This window comes from Gopherus flavomarginatus, chromosome 11 (genome assembly GCF_025201925.1).
Source record: "Gopherus flavomarginatus isolate rGopFla2 chromosome 11, rGopFla2.mat.asm, whole genome shotgun sequence".
Lineage (NCBI taxonomy): Eukaryota > Metazoa > Chordata > Testudines > Testudinidae > Gopherus > Gopherus flavomarginatus.
Window position 1 is genome coordinate 11900749 of NC_066627.1, and position 21052 is coordinate 11921800.

General features: G+C 41.3%; 2 protein-coding genes across 2 annotated transcripts; both read right to left on the reverse strand.

The window, feature by feature from the left end:
* Positions 1-4159: 4159 nt before the first annotated feature.
* Positions 4160-13340, reverse strand: LOC127031840 (olfactory receptor 2D2-like). The gene is made up of 2 exons (XM_050918858.1): positions 13316-13340; positions 4160-5094 (listed from the first exon to the last, which is right to left on the reverse strand). The coding sequence occupies exons 1-2, from the start codon at positions 13338-13340 to the stop codon at positions 4160-4162; spliced, it is 960 nt and encodes a 319-aa protein (XP_050774815.1).
* A 4284-nt stretch (positions 13341-17624) lies between these two features.
* On the reverse strand, positions 17625-18578 carry LOC127031841 (olfactory receptor 10A2-like). Its single transcript, XM_050918859.1, has one exon. The coding sequence runs from the start codon at positions 18576-18578 to the stop codon at positions 17625-17627; it is 954 nt and encodes a 317-aa protein (XP_050774816.1).
* Positions 18579-21052: the final 2474 nt, after the last annotated feature.

Here is a 21052-nt window from a genome sequence, read left to right on the forward strand (position 1 = left end):
TGTGGCTTGTTTTTACAGCTTTCCTGAATTACTATAACAACAGGCTATTCACTCACAGATGAGCTCAAGTGGGAGGAGACTATTTGTTTTATGCTGAAGATTCCAAGATTCTAAGTGTCAGTGTCACTTAGCAGGATCTCTATGTATGCTCCCATTGTTAATTAAATTATGCCCAAAGGAATTATGTTCCCAACTCTTATTGGTTGTTAGAGCTAGATCAAACTGCCATTTTCAAAGTAGCCCATGTGAATTAATAGCTTACTGAATTTAAATAGAAGTTAGGTTTCTAACTTTCTTAGCTGCTTTAAATTCCATCGTTCACACTCAAGCTCCCCTTCTTATGTTTACCATATAAGCCTTGTTTTCCAGTAGTGGGAACTTAAATGATGTCATGGAACTTCAAGGAAGAAGGCCATACCAGTTAAAAACTGACCTGGTTTACAGGGCAAGTGAAGGGAGTTATAAAAAGTAAAAAGTAAAAATAATATATAACAAACAAAAGAAAGGGGAAGTTGATAGCAATGGGTATAAATCAGAAGTAAGGAATTGTATAAAATTAATATGGGAAGATAAGGGACATAATGAGAAATCTTTGGTCAGTCGAGTTTAGGATAATGTTTGTTTGTTTGTTTGTTTGTTATAAGGAACAAAAAGATATTGTCTCTTTCTAGCTAGAAAAGCTACAATTATAATAAATAATGCAGAAAGTGCAAAAGTGTTCAATTAATATTTCTGTTCTCTGTTTGGGGAAAACATATTATATAGTCTTTTCATATGGCCATGAAAAAACTCTTTCTCTTCCCTGGTATTTCAGGAGGATGTTAAATAGCAGCTACTAAAGTTAAACATTTTAATCAGCAGGTCCTGATAACTTGCATCCAGGAGTTATAAAAGAGCTGGCTGAGATACTCCTAGGACTCTTAGTATTTATTTTCAGTAAGTCTCAGAGCAGTGGGTGAGTGCTAGAAGATTAGAATAAAGCTAAAGTTGTGCCAAATTTTAAATGGGTAAACAGGATGTCCCGGGTAATTATAGGCCAATCAACATGACCAATCTCAGGCAAGATAATGAAGTGGTTGAAATGAGACTCAATTAATAAAGACTTAAAGGACAGTAATGTAATCAAATGCTAATTTACATGGTTTTATGGCAAATAGATACAGTCAAGCCAACTTGATCTTTTGTATATGTATAAAGTGTTTGGTTAACAAAAGTAATATTGTCGATGGAATATAATTAAACTTTTCTAAAGAGTTTGACTTGGTACAGCAAGAAATTTTGATTAAAAAACTAGAATAATATAAAATAAACCTGACAGAGAAATGGATTGAAAATTGGCTGATAGGTAGGGTATCAAAGTGAACCTGTAAATGGGGAATTGTCATCTAGTGGCTGTGTTTCTCTTGGGGTCCCCAGAACATCACTTCTTAGCCCTACACTATTTAAAATTTTTATCAATGACCTAGAAGAAAACATAAAATCATCACAGATACAGTTTCTAGATGTCAGGAAAGTCGGGGGGGGGGGGGATAAAAGAAAAGAAGAATTGCCGAGAAAGCCTTTGACGGTCTGGAGTGGGAGTATCTCAGACATATTTTGGTAAGCTCTGGTTTTGGAAATCAGTTTTCTAAGGGCATATTAGTCCTGTAAATTCAACCCGGAGCATCTGATTTGGTTAATGGTCACCAGTCCCCATCTTTCAATTGGTTATGTGTACAAGACCAGATTGCCTCTTACCGCTGTATTGTTTGGATTAGCAATAGTGCCATTTGCAATAGATGTGAGAAATAGCCCCTTGGTAACAGATATCAAAGCATCTTCTGGTATAGAACACAAAATAGCTCTGTATGCTGCCAATGTCTTACATTTGCAGGATGATCCAGAAGCCTTGTTAAAGATTACTTTGGAAATTGGTCAGAGATTAGGCTTCAAAATAAACTCTGAGAAATCTGAAAATTTAGGAATGAATACTCCTGAAAGGGTCAAAACCAACTATTGTCAGCTACATACATTTAAATGGGTAAAGGTGTCCTTAAGAATTTAGGAATATATAGTTGAGAAGAAACATAAAAATCCGTTTAAGGCAAATTACCCTCCACTATGGAATAAAATAGTAAAAATTTGGAGGAATTAAACAAATATGATTTTTTTTTTGGCTAGGCAGGGTAGCTTCAGTAATGAAGAATGTCCCCGCCCGCCGCATAAGTTATTATTTTTGTTTCAGTACATCCCTGTTGGTATGTCTGAAATGACATTAAAAAGATGGCAGAGTGCGCTATTAAAATTCATATGGAAACATAAAAGACAAAGGGGGAGTTCTAAAGTTCTGCTTAAACCTACAAAGAGGGGTGGATTACCTTTCCTAATCTGGTTTATTATTATTATTCATCATAATTAAAAGATGTGATCATCTGGCTTAACAATAGGTCATCAAATACAGGGTTAAAATCAAACAAGGCTGGTGCAGAAATTAAGCTATTTATAGTAATTGTTGGGTTAAAAAGAAATTTAGGTCATCAAAAATTTTTAAAAATCACCCATTCATCTAGACTACATTAGCAGAAAAATTCCAACTTTGTTTTAAATTTCTGTTGCCGATGCTGAAACCCTCCCTTAATGGCTTTCATTAATAATCAGGAATTTATCCCTAGAATATATCAAAGTGAGTATTCATAGAATCAAAGAACTATAGGTTATCTAATCCAGTCGTGTGTAAGAGTTGAGATTACTCAATTCAGACAGCTGTTCCTGAATCCTGATTTGAAATCAAACCAAAAGTTATATAAAATGGTAAATAACATAAAGATCCTGTATTTTCAACATTTACAAGTCAAACGTTTTACTGTGTAATCCGTGTCTATTTAGCCTTTTAACCACATTTGAGGAGCTGAATCAAGAGCAAGCTGGAACAAAAAGTTTAATTTGTAAGATACATGCTATTTTGTTTGAAAAGGGTGTTAATAAGAAAACAACCCAGATAAAATGATGGGAGAGGGATTTGGACCTGGATTGAGTGGAAATTGACCTGGATGAGTGGGTCTGTACACAGGAAAGAAGATATCTTCTTCATCTTCAATTTGTGTAGCTCATGAAGAAAATGCTTATGAATTAATGTGCGTATGGCATTTGACTCCAGTCATGATCCACCACATTTTTGCTACTATGAAGGCACACTGTTGGACAGGTTGCAGGGAAAGAGGAACATACTTGTACATGTTGTGATTGTGTATAGGAATTAGCCAATTTTGGGAGGAAATTATTAAAGAGATTCACTTTATGACAAAATGCCAGTTTCCCAGAGATCCCTTGGACTACTTACTTAATTCTCTAGTAAAGGCTTTACATTTCAAACAGAACATGTTAATTTCTTTTATTTAATTGATAGCAGTAATACTCTATATTGCACAATATTGGAAAAATATGATGTCTCCTCCTATGGAACTGAGATATTGTCAATGGATTTTCCTTGTAATTGAAAAGCTTTCACACCAAGTACATACACAAGAGAAGTACCAAAGAGAGGCTAGTCAGGGTTAGACTAGATGACCCTTGTGGTTCCTTCTAACTCTATGGCTCTATGATTCTGTGAGAAGAAAGGCTCCCCAACCAGCCAGAATCTTGAGCCAGATTCTTTGAATATTAACCTGACCCTGAATAAGTAATGTAAAATAAAATAAGTTACTGTTTTATTGCAACTTTGCAGTGATAAAAATCTTCAAAAAGAAAAATATATTAGTAGTATTCCTGGAAGGAAATGTTCAGAGATGCATAGGATTGTTTCTGATCTCTTGAAAAGACATATAGACATGTTGCAGCTGTTCATTAGAGCCAAACCAACGGTAATTGTTAATGGAGTTCTTGTTTTCCTCCACTGAATTATTTGTGAATTTATGTTGATTTCTTTTAATGTTTTGCCAAATAAATTGGATGGTCAATCTCTTTTATGGGTTGTTCTTTCATGAGCTGGTCATTTTGACTCTTTTTTGAAATTCACACTTGATTGCTAACATCCATTGCTAATTTTGCTTTAGAGACATCAAATTTCTGAAAGCATTCCTTATACCTGCAGACTTTTTCAGGGCTTCTTGACTTCCTCTCCACTGAACCTCCAGGACACCTGAAATGCTAACTACTCTCTGATTTCAGTCACTTGGTCACCTTATGGGATGTTGCTCTTCTTTAGAAAAGTGAACACTTTGCTTCCAACCTTTCGCAGGGCACATTTGACCTCCTTGTTCCTCAGGCTGTAGATGAGGGGGTTGAACATGGGAGAGATGACTGTATAGAGCAGGGAGAAGGCCTTATTTAAAGCTGGTGACTGGTTACATACAGGGTCTCCATAAACAATAATGATGGTGCCATAGAAAATCAAAACAACCAGGAGGTGTGAGGAGCAGGTGGAGAAGGCTTTTTGCTTCCCAGTGGTGGAAGGGATCCTCCGGATGGTCAGAATGATCCTACAGTAGGAAGTCAAGGTTAGTAGAAATGGGACCAGGGTCACACAGGCAGACACTGTGAAAGACAGAAATTCAACCAAATGGGTGTCAGTACAGGAAAGTTTTAACAGAGGCATGAAATCACAAAAGAAATGGCCAACCTCCTTGGAAGCACAGAAAGGCAACGTAAAAGTCAAGACCATCATTGCTATAGGAGTCAGGAAGCCAGTTATCCAATAACCAGCTGTTAGCTGAAGGCAAACCTTAAAGTTCATAACCGATGCATAAGACAAGGGATGGCATATTGCTAAATATCGATCATAGGACATGACTGATAAAAGGAGGCACTCAGTGACTGCCAAAGATCCAAAAATGTACAACTGGGCTACACAACCCATGAATAAAATCACTTCCCTCACTGTAAGGAAACTTCTTAGCATCTTGGGGACAATGGTGGTGGTGTAGCAGATCTCCAGGAAAGATAAGTTACCTAGGAAGAAGTACATGGGGGTATGTAGATTGTGATCAGCTGCTATCACCAGAACAATTACAATGTTGCCGGACATGGTTAGGGTGTAGATGAATAAAAATGTCACAAAGAGTAAGGGCTGCATTTCAGGGAAGTCTCCAAACCCCAGAAGAATGAATTCTGTGATAGCTGTTTAATTCTCTTTTTCAGTTACACCCATATGCTCCATCTAAAGAAAAGGAAATGGATACAAAGGAAAATTAAGTGATTCATAGATTTCAAGCTCATAAGAGACCTTTGTGATTATTTAGTCTGACCTCTTGTTTAACACAGGCCAGAGAACATCACTGATATAATTCATTTTGAACTAGAGCTTATCTCATAAATGTTATTATTCAATGGAACCTTGTCAATTACAATCCCTTTAAAGAAAGTACAAGTGACAAGACTATGCTTCATCTGAACCAAACCCCCAGCTCCAACCATAGAAATAACAAATATTTAAAGAGAAAAAATCTCAACATACCTCATACGCACATCCAATATCATCAGAAAATATGGGTGAAGTTTAGTAGGATTGTTTGTCTACTTCAATAGTGCTAAAGAAGAGACCCAAAGGTAGATCTCTCTCTCTCTCTATCTATCTATCTACCTATCATAGATACAGAAAGTACAATGAAGTAGAAACTGAATAACAAATACAGACAATAGTATTAAATATGATATAGACTATTATGGTAGTTATCCCCATGCAGAAATGCAGAAATTAATACAAAATAGGTGTAAAATGCTACTGTCATAACATTTTTCCCAGATTTGGACCTTAGCGTCCAAAATATGGGTGTTAGCATGAAAACCTCCAAGCTTAGTTACCAGCTTGGACCTGGTAAAGCTGCCACCAACCAAAAAATTAGAGTGTTTTGGGGCACTCTGGTCCCCCCAAAAACCTTCCCTGGGGACCCCAAAGACCCAAATTCCTTGAGTCGTACAACAAAGGGGAATAAACCATTTCCTCCCCCGCCCTTCTCCCTTCCAGGTGTTCCCTCCCTGAGTTCCTGGAAAGATACACAGAAGCAAGCTCCGTGAATCTAAATAGAGGGACTCCACCCTCCCCGTTTCCAGTCCTGGAAACACAAGTACTTCCCTCTTCACCCAGAGGGTATGCAAAGTCAGGCTTAGTAAATTTAACACAAAGAGATTTTCCCCCTGACTTCTTCCTCCCACCAATTCCCTGGTGAGTTGCAGACTTAATTCCCTGGAGTCTCCACTAAAAAAAAACTCCAACAAGTCTAAAAAAGAAAGCTTTAGATAAAAAGAAAGAAAAATACATAAAAATGGTCTTTCTGTATTAAGGTGACAAATACAGGGTCAATTGCTTAAAAAAATATGAATAAACAGCCTTATCCACAAAGAATACAATTTAACACATTCCAGCAACTACACACATGTAAATACAAAAAAAAAAAAATAAACCTTATTGCCTTACTACTTTGGTACTTACAACTTGGAAACAGAAGATTAGAAAGCTGGAGATAGAAAAATCACTCTCATAGCCGAGAGGGTTAGACCCAAGACAAAGAACAAAGAACTCACACACAAACTTCCCTCCACCCAGATTTGAAAAAGTCTTGTTTCATGATTGGTCCTCTAGTCAGGTGTTTCAGGTTACTCCTTTCCAGGTGAAAGAGACAATAACCCTTAGCTATCTGTTTATGACACACACCCCAAATTGAAGACAGTGGGGAACCTCACTGGCTGCGATTTCCTCCTAGAACTTTAAAATAAACAGATTAATACAACACATGCATCTTTACATATACCACTAAGTATATAACTAACAGACTTTTACATTTTAAGAACACTTTTTAACTACTGGATTCTGGGAAACTCTCACGGGAGAGAGCATTGGCTACTTTGTTAGAAGCTCCTGAAATGTGCTGAATTTCAAAATCAAAATCTTGGAGAGCTAAACTCCAACGAAGAAGTTTCTTGTTGTTCCCCTTGGCAGTATGAAGCCACTTTAGCTCAGCATGGTCAGTTTGTAGCTGGAACTGCCGTCCTCAAACATATGGGCGTAGCTTTTACAAGCGTACACAATGGTATAGCATTCCTTTTCAAAGACTGACCAGTGACTTTCCCTCTCAGACAGTTTCTTGCTGAGAAACACGACAGGATGGAAGTTGTGATCTGTTGCTTTCTGCATGAGAACTGCTCCTATACCACTCTCAGATGCATCCGTGGTTACTAGGAATGGCTTGTCAAAGTCCGGGGCCCTGAGCACAGGGTCAGACATGAGCGCTGCCTTAAGTTGGGTAAAGGCCTTTTGACACTCATCAGTCCACTTAATTGCATTTGGCTGGGTCTTTTTGGTCAGGTCGGTCAGTGGGGCAGCGATTTGGCTGTAGTGTGGTACAAATGGCCTGTAGTACCCGGCCAAGCCTAAGAAGGATTGGACCTGTTTCTTTGACTTTGGGACAGGCCACTTTTGGATAGCATCCACCTTGACCTGTAGGGGGTTTATGGTTCCTCGGCCCACCTGGTGTTTCAGGTAAGTTACTCTGTTTTGGCCTATTTGACACTTTTTGGCCTTAACATTTAGTTCGGCCTGCCTGATGCACTCAAAGACCTTTTCCAGGTATAGTAGGTGTTCAGGCCAGGAGTCTGAAAAAATGGCCACATCATCGAGGTAGGCAACTGCATATTCACCCAGTTCTGCTAGTAGACCATCTACCAGCCTTTGGAAGGTGGTGGGTGCATTTCGCAGCCCGAAAGGAAGGACATTAAATTTATACACCCCTGCATGGGTGACGAATGCTGACCTTTCCTTGGCAGGTTCATCTAGCGGTACTTGCCAGTACCCCTTGGTTAAGTTTATTGTAGAGATGAACAGGGCACGTCCCAACTTCTCCAATAGCTCATCGGTGCGTGGCATTGGATAGTTGTCTGGATGAGTTACAGCATTTAGCTTACGGTAGTCCACGCAAAAGCGTATTTCCCCATCTGGTTTGGGTACCAGAACCACTGGAGATGCCCATGCACTGGTAGATGAGCGGATTATACCCATCTGTAGCATGTTCTGGATCTCCTGTTCTATAGCAGCTTGGGAGTGAGGAGACACCCGGTAGGGTGGGGTCCTAATGGGGTGAGCATTACCTGTGTCAATGGAGTGGTATGCCCGTTCAGTCCGTCCTGGGGTGGCTGAGAATAATGGGGCGAAGCTAGTGCACAGCTCCTTGATTTGTCGCCGCTGCAGACTTTCCAGGGTGTTTGAGAGGTTCACCTCTTCCACGCCACCGTCTTTTTTCCCGTCGTAGTAGACACCGTCAGGCCACTCAGCATCATCTCCCTGGACTATAAACTGACAAACCTGTAAGTCTCTGGAATAGAAAGGCTTGAGAGAATTAACATGGTACACTCTGGGCTTTAGTGAGGAATTGGGAAATGCTATGAGGTAGTTCACAGTTCCCAGGCGCTCTTGGACCGTGAATGGCCCTTCCCATGATGCTTTCATCTTATGGGCCTGTTGCGCCTTCAAGACTATAACCTGGTCTCCTACCTTGAAGGAACGTTCTCTGGTATGTTTGTCATACCAGGCCTTTTGCTCTTACTGAGCATCCTTTAGGTTCTCTTTAGCAAGGGCTTAAATAGTGTTGGAGGGTGTTTTGTAGGTTGCTTACAAAGTCCAAAATGTTAGTACCTGGAGAAGGCGTAAACCCATCCCATTGCTGCTTCACCAATTGTAATGGCCCCTTAACCTCGTGACCATACACAAGTTCAAACGGTGAAAACCCTAAACTGGGATGTGGTACAGCCCTGTAGGCAAAGAGCAACTGCTGCAACACTAGGTCCCAATTATTGGAGTGTTTGTTGACAAATTTACGTATCATGGCCCCTAAAGTTCCATTAAACCTTTCCACCAGGCCATTGGTTTGATGGTGGTACGGGGTGGCAACCAAGTGGTTTACCCCATGAGTTTCCCACAGTTTTTTCCTGGTCTCTGCCAGGAAATTAGATCCTGAATCTGTAAGGATGTCAGAGGGCCAACCTACCCTGGCAAAAATGTCTGTTAGGGCCAGGCATACCATGTTAGCCCTGGTGTTGCCTAGAGCTACTGCTTCCGGTCATTGGGTAGCAAAGTGCACGAAAGTCAGTACGTACTGCTTTCCTCTGGGCGTCTTTTTTGGGAAAGCCAATCAGGAAACAAGACTTTTTCAAATCTGGGTGGAGGGAAGTTTGTGTGTGAGTCCTTTGTTCTTTGTCTTCTGCCTGTATTCTCTCGGCTATGAGAGGATTTTTTCTGCCTCCTGCTTTTCTAATCTTCTGTTTCCCAGTTGTAAGTACAAAAGATAAGACAGTGATTTATATGTTTTTTTTTATTTTGTATTTACATGTGTGTAGTTGCCGGAGTGTTTTGTATTGTGTTATTTGAATAAGGCTGTTTATTCATATTTCTTTTAAGCAATTGACCCTGTATTTGTCACCTTAATACAGAGAGACCATTTTTATGTATTTTTCTTTCTTTTTACATAAACCTTTCTTTTTAAGACCTGTTGGAGTTTTTCTTTAGTGGGGAACTCCAGGGAATTGAGTCTGTGCTCACCAGGGAATTGGTGGGAGGAAGAAGTCAGGGAGAAATCTGGGTGTGTTAGATTTACTAGCCTGACTTTGCATTCCCTCTGGGTGAGGGGGGAAGAGAGATTAGCTCTCGGTAATTCTGTTTTCCAGGACTGGAAACGGGGAGGGTGGAGTCCCTCTGTTTAGATTCACGGAGCTTGCTTCTGTGTATCTCTCCAGGAACCCAGGGAGGGAACACCTGGAAGGGAGAAGGGGGGGGGGAATGGTTTATTCCCCTTTGTTATAAGACTAAAGGAATTTGGGTCTTGGGGTCCCCACGGAAGGTTGTTGGGGGGACTAGAGTGCCCCAAAACACTCTAATTTTTTGGTTGGTGGCAGCTTTACCAGGTCCAAGATAGTAACTAAGCTTGGAGGTTTTCATGCTAACACCCATATTTTGGACGCTAAGGTCCAAATCTGGGAATATGTTATTGGCCAACCAGGTGAAGCGGGCCAAGACAGTGGGAATGGTTACACGCAGCCAAACCAGGCAAGCTTCCAGACCCATTCCTGTTCCTGAGCTGTCCACAGACGCCCCGTCTGCGTTACCAGAGACCCAGACACCGCTGCCACCATGTCATAATATTTTTCCCAGATGTGGACCTTAGCGTCCAAAATATGGGTGTTAGCATGAAAACCTCCAAGATAAGTTACCAGCTTGGACCTGGTAAAGCTGCCACCAACCAAAAAACTAGAGTGTTTTGGGGCACTCTGATCCCCCCAACAACCTTCCCTGGGGACCCCAAAGACCCAAATTCCTTCAGTCGTACAACAAAGGGGAATAAACCATTTCCCCCCCCTTCTCCCTTCCAGGTGTTCCCTCCCTGGGTTCCTGGAGAGATACACAGAAGCAAGCTCCGTGAATCTAAATAGAGGGACTCCACCCTACCTGTTTCCAGTCCTGGAAACACAAGTACTTCCCTCTTCACCCAGAGGGTATGCAAAGTCAGGCTTAGTAAATTTAACACAAAGAGATTTTCCCCCTGACTTCTTCCTCCCACCAATTCCCTGGTGAGTTGCAGACTTAATTCCCTGGAGTCCTCACTAAAAAAAAACTCCAACAAGTCTAAAAAAGAAAGCTTTAGATAAAAAGAAAGAAAAATACATAAAAATGGCCTTTCTGTATTAAGGTGACAAATACAGGGTCAATTGCTTAAAAAAATATGAATAAACAGCCTTATCCACAAAGAATACAATTTAACACATTCCAGCAACTACACACATATAAATACCAAAAAAAAAATAAATAAATAAACCTTATTGCCTTACTACTTTGGTACTTACAACTTGGAAACAGAAGATTAGAAAGCTGGAGATAGAAAAATCACTCTCATAGCTGAGAGGGTCAGACCCAAGACAAAGAACAAAGAACTCACACACAAACTTCCCTCCACCCAGATTTGAAAAAGTCTTGTTTCCTGATTGGTCCTCTGGTCAGGTGTTTCAGGTTACTCCTTTCCAGGTGAAAGAGACATTAACCCGTAGCTATCTGTTTATTACAGCTACCAAATCTGAATTCTCCACCCATTTACACCCCTGGTGGCACTTTACACTTCTGATGCATTTGCTTTGAATAGGTGTAAATGACAACACAGAATACAAAATTGGAAAGAATCAGGCCCAAAAGTTTTCCTGTAGTTTTGTATTATGGTTCAGTTGCCTGTAGTTCACAAATGCCTGAAAAGTCTGATTATATTTATCCTGATCAACAACTGAAGCCACTTTTACCTTCTGGCTGTGGGCGTTATATGTAATTGTAACCCTTGCTTTCACCTCTCCAGCAATCAGAATCTTGTTTCTCTGGTTCCTTCTTCTCACAGCATGTTGTTCTCTAATGTAAATAAGAGTTACATGAAAATATGCATCATCCCCATTTTTGACCTTCGAACAGTGAATTGTGTATTAGCAGTCCCAACTCAGAAATATATAAAGACATATTGTCTCATCTGATAACCCAAAAGGGACTAATTAAACTGTTTATAGACTGTGATCAGCACTGTTATTTAAGCCAGACCACTAGGCCTTGTGGGGATATTCTCCTGTCAGACACCATATCTCAGGGCTTGGTCCAAAGCCCTTTGAACTCATTGGAATGGTTCCCACTGGATCAGACACTAAGCTGTTGCAGTTAAAAGGTGAAAATTATGCCCCTTTTGGCTTAATCTAGCTACCTTTCTACAGGAGGCCAGATTCACCTCTGCGCAGATGGCTAGCACCCTAACAATGGGCTCTGAGAAGGGAATTAAAGCAATTACATTCCCCCAACCCATTGTATTACAACATGGATTGGGATGCTTAGATGTCAGTAAAGATGCTCTCCATGTCTTTCGTTCCTTCAGGGATGTTGGAAAGTCCTTAAAAATAATAAAGTGCTTGCATCAATTTTGCATCTATCTATCTATCTATCTATCTATCTATCTATCTATCTATCTATCTATCTATCTATCTAAATTCCTCCCCATCATCCACACCCCAGAGCAGTGAGGAACATTGAGGAAGGAAGTAGGTGGCTTTGCAACAAACTGGACCTAATTGTCCTCTCATTCACATTGTTTCTCCATTGACACAACGCCACTAAAGTCAAAGTCAATGTAGGGACTGATATCCTAAGAGATCTGAGGGGTTTATGCACCCAACTCCCACTGTCTTTCAATTAGATTTAGGTACAATTTAAAAACCTCTAAGTGACTTAGGACTAGATTTTTTATGGTATTTACCTGCTTCAAGATCCTGCTGGGTACATAACAAATGAGAGGTAGGCACCTTCCCTGCTGAGGTGCTATGAAAAATCTCACTGTCATAGATTAACAAAGTCTGGTCTATGTCCCAATCTTTAACCAGTCTTCTGGAAGTGCCCCTTTAGGGTACTGGACCCTAAGGACACACACTGGCTCACTGGGAAATCCTCTGGCCTCCACAACTTTCACCAATTAAGACTTCCCAATGTCTTTCCAGATTCTCCACTGATATTTATTGATTCCAGGCCAGATAGTTCTAGTGGCTCTATGTCTCTGACATGTAGCCTGCTCTCCCATGTCCCGGGAGAACATCATTTCTTTCCCCGAAGGGGTAGTGACTCCAAGGGGGCTGGTACAGAAGCCATACGGGAATTCCCCACATTTTCCGCACCCACTAGGGGATAGATTAGGAACCACACTGCTGAGCATTATGATGTCTAATCTTTAGGCACCTAGACAACAGAAAAACCTGAGTTAGGTGTCCAGGCTGCCTGTGTAATGCAAAGAGAGAGATGGGCACCTAAAAATGGGATCCACAAAACCCAGCAAACTGGGTGGCTCCCCCACTAAGCCAGATGCTGATGAGAGGAGGGTGTCCTAGGCTCCGTTCCTCTTCGGGAAGTTGGCACCTATTTCTGCTTGGCACCCACAATCATAAGTACTCTCCTAGAGTCAGGTGACTTATCATACACAAAGAGTAAGTCAGGCACCTTCTGTTCAAAATGGCTTTCAGTTTCAATTAAAGGGGAAAAAAGTGAAAGCAATGTCTTCACATGAGAGAAAGAGACAGAGCATGGTGAGTATGATTGTTCAGTAAAAAGCTACAGCAACTCTGGGAAACATTTTTCAAAAGCACAAATGGTAGTTAAGCACCAGACTCCCAGGAAAAGTCAAACGCTTCTAGGTGACTAGTTGCCATTTGTGTCTGAAAATCTCCATCTCTGAAAACAAAATGACATTTAAATGAACCAGTAGAATAGAGTAGAACAGAATGAAATAGATGATTTTTTTACACAATGTTTTTATAACAAAAAATCCCATTATATTCCGAAACTTACCTTTTAGCAGAAAAATTGACTGCATCTTCCAAATTTCCCTTTTTTCCCCATTCTAAGATAATCATCATTACTCTTACGTATTTTTGGGTACTTGTAAATTTTAGATAATTAATCTCAATTTTATTCTGAAACAAAAATGTTAAAAAAATATTGATTTGAAATTAATGCTGGTCTGAAAATGCTGAGTTTGTTCTGCAGAAAATTTTAACTTTGCATCAAAAAAACAAAAAACTGAAGGTCGGCCTATTTTTTTTAGTCATAAACACAATTTTTTGGCAGAAAACTTAATATACAAAAAAATTGTAGAAAAGAAAAATAGTGTTGTTCAAAAGCTTCATAAAAGCTGCCTTGCATTCTGTTTTCCAACCAAAATATAAATGTTTTTGATGAAAGCACACAGTTTGCACAACATTATCATTTAGTCCCACACCTAATTTTTCGTTGGAAAAACAGTTCAGTTTGGAGTCAGAGTTACGAGGTTGCTTGCACCTATATCCTCTTTCTGGTCTCTCCATATGCACCTCCTCAGGTGTTGACTCTCCTCTATCATGTCTAGAGCTTATTAAAGTACATTATGAAGATCCTTGACAAAAGTTTCATGTACCCAACTCAAAGCAAGAGGAGGAAGAAGGGTTAGTCTTGGATCCTCAAAGGCACTTTGGTGTTGCACCATTGACTGTTGCAATGCCTAACTTTTAGGCACCTAGCTACCCGGTGAATTCACAAACTGTGGCTAAGGGGCCTGGGCTATCTATGCAATGCATGAGGAAAGAGAGACACCTAGCAAAGCTATCCACAAAAATCAGCACACTGAGCAGCACGCTCCCTAAATTAGCCAATAACAGCAGCAAAGAATCCTGTGGCACCTTATAGACTAACAGACGTTTTGGAGCATGAGCTTTCGTGGGTGAATACCCACTTCGTCAGATGCATGTAGTGGAAATTTCCAGGGGCAGGTATATATATGCAGGCAAGCTAGAGATAATGAGGTAGTTCAATCAGGGAGGATGAGGCCCTGTTCTAGCAGTTGAGGTGTGAACAACAAGGGAGGAGAAACTGGTTTTGTAATTGGCAAGCCATTCACAGTCTTTGTTTAATCCTGAGCTGATGGTGTCAAATTTGCAGATGAACTGAAGTTCAGCAGTTTCTCTTTGAAGTCTGGTCCTGAAGTTTTCTTGCTGCAGGATGGCCACCTTAAGGTCTGCTATAGTGTGGCCAGGGAGGTTACAACCGCATCTGCTCTAACCCCTCAGACAGAGACCAACGCCTACAAAATCTCCACCAAACATTCTCAAAACTACAATACCCGCATGAGGAAATAAGGAAACAGATCAACAGAGCCAGATGTGTACCCAGAAGCCTCCCACTGCAAGACAAACCCAAGAAAGAAACCAACAGGACTCCACTGGCCATCACATACAGTCCCCAGCAAAAACCTCTCCAATGCATCATCAGCGATCTACAACCCATCCTGGACAATGATCCCACACTTTCACAGGCCTTGTGTGGCAGGCCAGTCCTCCCCCACAGGCAACCTGCCAACCTGAAACATATTCTCACCAGTAACTGCACACCGCACCATAGGAACTCTAGCTCAGGAATCAATCCATGCAACAAACCTTGATGCCAACTCTGCCCACATATCTACACCAGCGACACCATCACAGGATCTAACCAGATCAGCCACACCATCACCGGTTCATTCACCTGCACGTCCATCAATGTAATATACGCCATCATATGCCAGCAATGCCCCTCTGCTATGTACATCGGCCAGACTGGACAGTCGCTACGGAAAAGGATAAATGGACACAAATCAGATATTAGGAATGGCAATATACAAAAACCTGTAGGAGAGCACTTCAACCTCCCTGGCCACACTATAGCAGACCTTAAGGTGGCCATCCTGCAGCAAAAAAACTTCAGGACCAGACTTCAAAGAGAAACTGCTGAACTTCAGTTCATCTGCAAATTTGACACCATCAGCTCAGGATTAAACAAAGACTGTGAATGGCTTGCCAATTACAAAACCAGTTTCTCCTCCCTTGTTGTTCACACCTCAACTGCTAGAACAGGGCCTCATCCTCCCTGATTGAATTACCTCATTATCTCTAGCTTGCCTGCATATATATACCTGCCCCTGGAAATTTCCACTACATGCATCTGACGAAGTGGGTATTCACCCACGAAAGCTCATGCTCCAAAACGTCTGTTAGTCTATAGGGTGCCACAGGATTCTTTGCTGCTTTTACAGATCCAAACTAACACGGCTACCCCTCTGATACTAGCCAATAACAGATGCTGATATGTCATAAACTGCACCCCTTTGGGGAGTTAGGCACCTAAGTCCAAGTTAGAGGGAGGCATCTGTTTATGCTTGGGATCCCCAGCTGGGAATCATGTCCTGGAGTCAGGTGACAAAGCTGTTTCTTATGAGAAAGGCTTCAGCCCATATTTAACTCAAGCAAAGTGACTGGGGATGGGGGAGAGATATGAATGAGAAGTCCTGCCCCTTTATAGCCCCTAATCTTGTGGTTACGGAACAAACATAGGGATGTGAGAGACACCAGTTCAGTTCCCTTCCTTGCCTGATGTGGTTAAGGAATTTGAAGTTAGAGCACTTCCACCTCTTAGGTGAGTGCTGTAACCACTGAACTATGAGATAGCATGAAGTGGGTCCTTCCTGTTGAAATGGTTTCACTATGCATAAATAAATATACTTTGGGCCAAAGGGAGAATGAGAATGGCTCTGTGTCCATCCAGTGGTTAAGCACTCTCCTTTGAGGTGGGTTGCCTATTCAAATCTTCACTCTTCATCAAACAGAGAAAGGGATTGAACTGGGGGTTGCCCATATCCCACGTGAGCTCCCTAAGGGAAATTGCCTATGCCTCTTCTCCTCCCCCACAGACATGTTAGGGGTGAGACGGAGAACACCTACCAGATCAGGTGAGATGGGCAGTGCAACATCTAGTTTCATCTGCTTTGAGGAGCCCAGTGGGGCTTAGGTGTGAGAAAGGCAGCAGGGTGCATGCCCAATGACAAAAATTTAAGCTCCCTCAGGGACTTTAAAGGCCAAATGTAGGTGACAAGGGGTATTTTGGGCCTGCAGGGTTAGGCAGCATCTTAGCAGGGTTTTGGAGGACCTCAGTGGCACCTAAATGTTAGACTTAGGTACCTAAGGTGGGAAGTGAGGTGTCACTTTCAGAGTTCACTGCACCTTTGACTCCACTTCACACCAGGTCTTCTTCACAGGCACCTCCTTAAAGTTTCACACTCCCAGTTGCCCTCTCTGCAGTGGGGTCTCATGTTTGTCTCCCTCCAGACCCGGGGTTTAGACTTGCAGTCCCTCTACACCTCGCTGGGCTTTCCCCAGCAGGACTGATCAGGGTCAAGCTCCTGTGATCAGCCTTTCCCCAGAGACTCCAATAGTGTATCCCAGGCACCAGTCAGCCTTCATGAAGCAAAATGCATTTATTCTTGGGGTAAAGCATTACAGAGACAACATTAAAAAAAAACAATAAAAGTTCATGTTTTATATGTTCAGCAGGCAGGATCGAACCTGGGGTCTCTGGAGCCAAATGCATGAGCCTCTACTGCATGAGCTAAAAGCCACATGGCCCTTAGCTAAAGCTGTAGCAGACTCATTAATCTCTCTCTAAATGGTCTCAGTGCCACTATATGGGACAGAGCAACACACTCAGCTGGTGTGGGAGTTATATATGCTCAAAACTTACCAGAGGTCACCTATCAAACTTAAGGATTGCTAGTAGGCCAAAGTTCATCCAACCCTTCTGAAAGGATAGGGGGCCTCTTTGAAAGAGGGTCCTGTCTGATTTCTGAATCAAAAGACCATGCTGTGTCAGTTTAAACTCAGTCTTTTTATACTAAATGGCCTTTCTTTGTGTGTTGGTCTCTAGAAACCCAGTTTGAACCAGTATATGTAAGCATCTGTTTGGGGTTGTTTACAACCTGAGATGACACCTTAATCTCTCTCTCACTCTGTTTTTGGTTCTTGGAGAAGCTGTGGCAACCTTTCCCCTGGAACTAGCTTCAATCTTTGAGTATCCATAAACTTAATTTAATACGTTATCCAAAGAAATGGGGTTTAATATATGTCACGCTAGTGCCTTAGTCCTTTGGTGGATGTGAGTCTTAGTGAATTGAACTAGCTGAAAATGTTTTTAGTTGAAAGGCTTTCCGGAGTGAAAATTATGCATTTGTCAAAATGGACGTGTTCCTAAAAACTATCCACCTTCATTGAATAAAAGTTCAGGCTTTTCTTGTAAAGAATTGGTGAGGAATATTTGACTAGTCAGGGAAAGGGATGACCTTGCTTATGAATTTCCTCAATGCTTCTTTAACCTCCTTGTTCCTCAGACTATACACAATGGGATTGAACAGTGGAGTCACAACGACATAGAGCAGGGAAAGGATTTTGTTGAGATGAATGGACTGAGATCCTGTGGACACAATGTATATAACGGTCAGCGTCCCATAGAAAGTGGTGACTACTATGAGGTGAGAGCTACAGATGGAGAATGTCCTCTGCTTCCCACGCTTTGATGGGATTTTGAGGGCAGCCAGGAGGATATGAATGTAGGATGTGATGGTCAGAAGGAAGGGGATCAGTGATACAGTGCAACATGAGACAAAAATCGCTACCTCCACCATGTAGGTGTCAGAACAGAACAATTTCAGCAATGGCGTCAAGTCACAAAAGAAATGGTCAATTTCATTAGGGTCACAAAGAGTTAAAGATTTTTCCAGAAGCAATTGCAACACAGCAGCCAACAGAAATCCCCAAACCCACAAGCCAGCAGCCAGCTTAATGCAAAGATTCCAGTTCATTGAGTCTGCATAGTGCAGAGGCTGACAAATGGCCAGGTACCGATCATAAGACATGAGCATCAGGAGAAAACACTCAACAGTCCCTAATGCACAGAAGACATATAACTGTGTGATACAGCTGGTAAAGGAAATACATTTGTCCTGTCTCAGTAAGTCCACAAGCATTCTAGGGGCAATGTTAGAGGTGTACAGGATCTCCGGGAAGGAGAAGTTACCCAGGAAGAGATACATAGGAGTGTGAAGACTGCGATCAGCTGATATTGTGATTATAATGAGGATATTCCCCGCCGTGGTTGCTAGATACACCATGAAGAAGAGGGGAAAGAGGAAAATCTGCAGATCATGGAGATCGTCAAAGCCCAGGAGTATCAATGTGCCCACAATGGTTTCATTTTCAATTCCAGGGTCCTCCATTATTTATTTCTAGACGCAAATAAAGAAATAATAGTAATAACAGAAGTTATAAATGTAACCCAACTAAAGCTTTTTATTTATTGCCTTTTATTTGGATTTGTAAATAATAAAAGTGCAATCATACAAAATCTCTGTGTGTCCTCCTTTAATTTACAAGTTATAATTAAATAATATACAAATTATACAGGGGATGTTTTATATAGTGTGTTAGATATCTCTGATGGCAAACAAGAGGGAGCGTTGGAGAGAGAGAGAGTGTGACTGATAGATACATTTGGTAGCACTGTGTAAGCTGAAAACTTCTCTCTCTCACCAACAGAAGTTGGTCCAATAAAAGATATTACCTCACTCACCTTGTCTCCCTCCAATACTACAGTATCAAGGGGTAGCCGTGTTAGACTGTATCCACAAAAACAACAAGGAGTCCAGTGGCACTTTAAAGACTAACATATTTATTTGGGCATAAGCTTTCATGGGTGAAAAACCTTGCATCTAAAGAAGTGGGCTTTTTAACTCTGAAAGCTTAATGCCCAAATAAATCTGTTAGTCTTTAAGGTGCCACTGGACTCCTCATTGTTTTTGTTTCTAGACGTAACGTGCTAGATAGATAGATAGATAGATAGATAGATAGATAGATAGATAGATAGATAGATAACCTTTATAACTGGCTGATTGGGAATCTCTGTGCATTCAGATTTTCCATCTCTGATGGTTGAAGAAAGCATTTCACTTCTTAATGTGTGTACACATTCCTGTAATGTGTGTACATATTCAATGAAGCTGATTGTTGGCTACATCAGTGTATCTCACTATCCTATGTGGCCCTCATTATTGGAGTAGTCAAACACCTCACAATTATTCATGGATTTTATCCTCACAACCCCCCTGAAAGCTTGCCCTACGCAATGCTATTCTGGTTTGGTTTGGCTTCCTAGATCTTTATAAGCTCTCCTCCTCAATTTGCTTCATTTGCCTTCTTCATTCATTCCGCAAGGAGCATTATTATCTATGTCTAAACAGAGCTGGCTGTGCCATCTGATTTATATATTCCTCCAGGTATTTTTTTTTTCACATAGCACTTGGGATGCATTCTCCAGAGGCTGAAAAGAAAAGTTCTGCAACATTATAGTGAAATAAAGAATTCTTCAATGTCTAATTTGAGCTCCCTCACACCAGTTCCACACCAGCCTTCTTTCCAATTCACTCCATGGTTATGTGGAGCAGCTCTTACAGTCATGGGTGGTTTAACGAAATAACAGCTTATTGGCTATTTTGGAAGGTAGGTTCCGGACTGCAGGAAGCTGTAGGTTGCAGATACCACTATACCTTGGAGACTGTTGAGTTAGAGTTAGGTCTTGTCACCAACTCTTGCAATTTTATCATGAGTCTCATGCTATTTACATAAAGCCCCGGCTCCTGGAGGCACATGATTAGGTGACAATCCCAGCTTTCACTAAAAACAAACAACAAAACATTTGAAGCCTTCATGGTTGTAGAAAAAGCTTGAAAAAGTAATCCCTAATGACTCTGACACTGGAAGGCAAATAATACACACCTAAAAATCATTATTTTTGAAAATCTCATGATTTTGGGGGCCTGTCTCATGATCCTAGAATTGTTAGGGTTGGTGATCCTGGTTATGTAATGTATAAATACTAATCAACTGAGTATTAAAAACCCTAAGAAGAACAGCAAATTAACTTTACTGAAGCCTCTTTATGATAGTCCCCATCCTGGTAGTATCTAAGCCACTCACAATCTTCACAAAGGGATAGAGGTGTTGTGATGCTCACAACACTTAACTTCCAGGCACCTAGAAAATCACAGGAACAACTCTGTGATCTACAAAGTCTAAGCTAGGTGCCTGGGCTGTCTATACAATGTATGGAGAGAGATAGACTCCTTACAGCATGATCTACAAAAAGCACATACGCTAGGCGGGAAGATACCTAGACTAAGCGGTGGGAGCCTCCTTAGCTCTGTCCTTAGTCTCCTGGAGATAGCTGCCTGAGTCAGGCTGTGTGGAGGTGCCTCTCTCTGCTTGAGATTCACAGCCAGGAACCCCTCTCCTGGTAACAGGCAGTTTGGGGACCTCAATTGTTTCTTGTGACACTGAGCTAGGTGCCTGCCTCGCTACCCACAAAATGTCTGGAGCAGGAGGATAGAGCCTCCACTCACCTCATAACGTTTAGCCCAGTGGTTAGAACACTGATGTGGGATGTGAGGGTCTTCCTGATTATACCCCTGCATGCTTGAGCAATATTTTTATACTCCTCCACAGTCATCTGTCCAAGTTTCCACTTCTTATAAGCTTCCTTTTTGTGTTTAAGCTCACCTAAGACTTCTCTGTTAAGCTAAGCTGTTCACCTGCCATATTTGCTATTCTTTCTACACTTTGGGATAATTTGTTCCTGTGCTTTCAAAAAGGCTTCTTTAAAATACAGCCATCTTGGATGAGGGAGAATTGAACCTCC

What these genes read in the sequence shown, in the direction of transcription:
- LOC127031841 (XM_050918859.1), bottom strand. Translation starts at nt 18,578, where the DNA reads ATGGAGGACCCTGGAATTGAAAATGAAACCATTGTGGGCACATTGATA.
- LOC127031840 (XM_050918858.1), bottom strand. Translation starts at nt 13,340, where the DNA reads ATGCAGTCAATTTTTCTGCTAAAAG. An exon ending in GTCAATTTTTCTGCTAAAAG is followed by an intron (nt 5,095 to 13,315) that starts GTAAGTTTCGGA and finishes AGAATTAAACAG; the next exon opens with CTATCACAGAATTCATTCTT.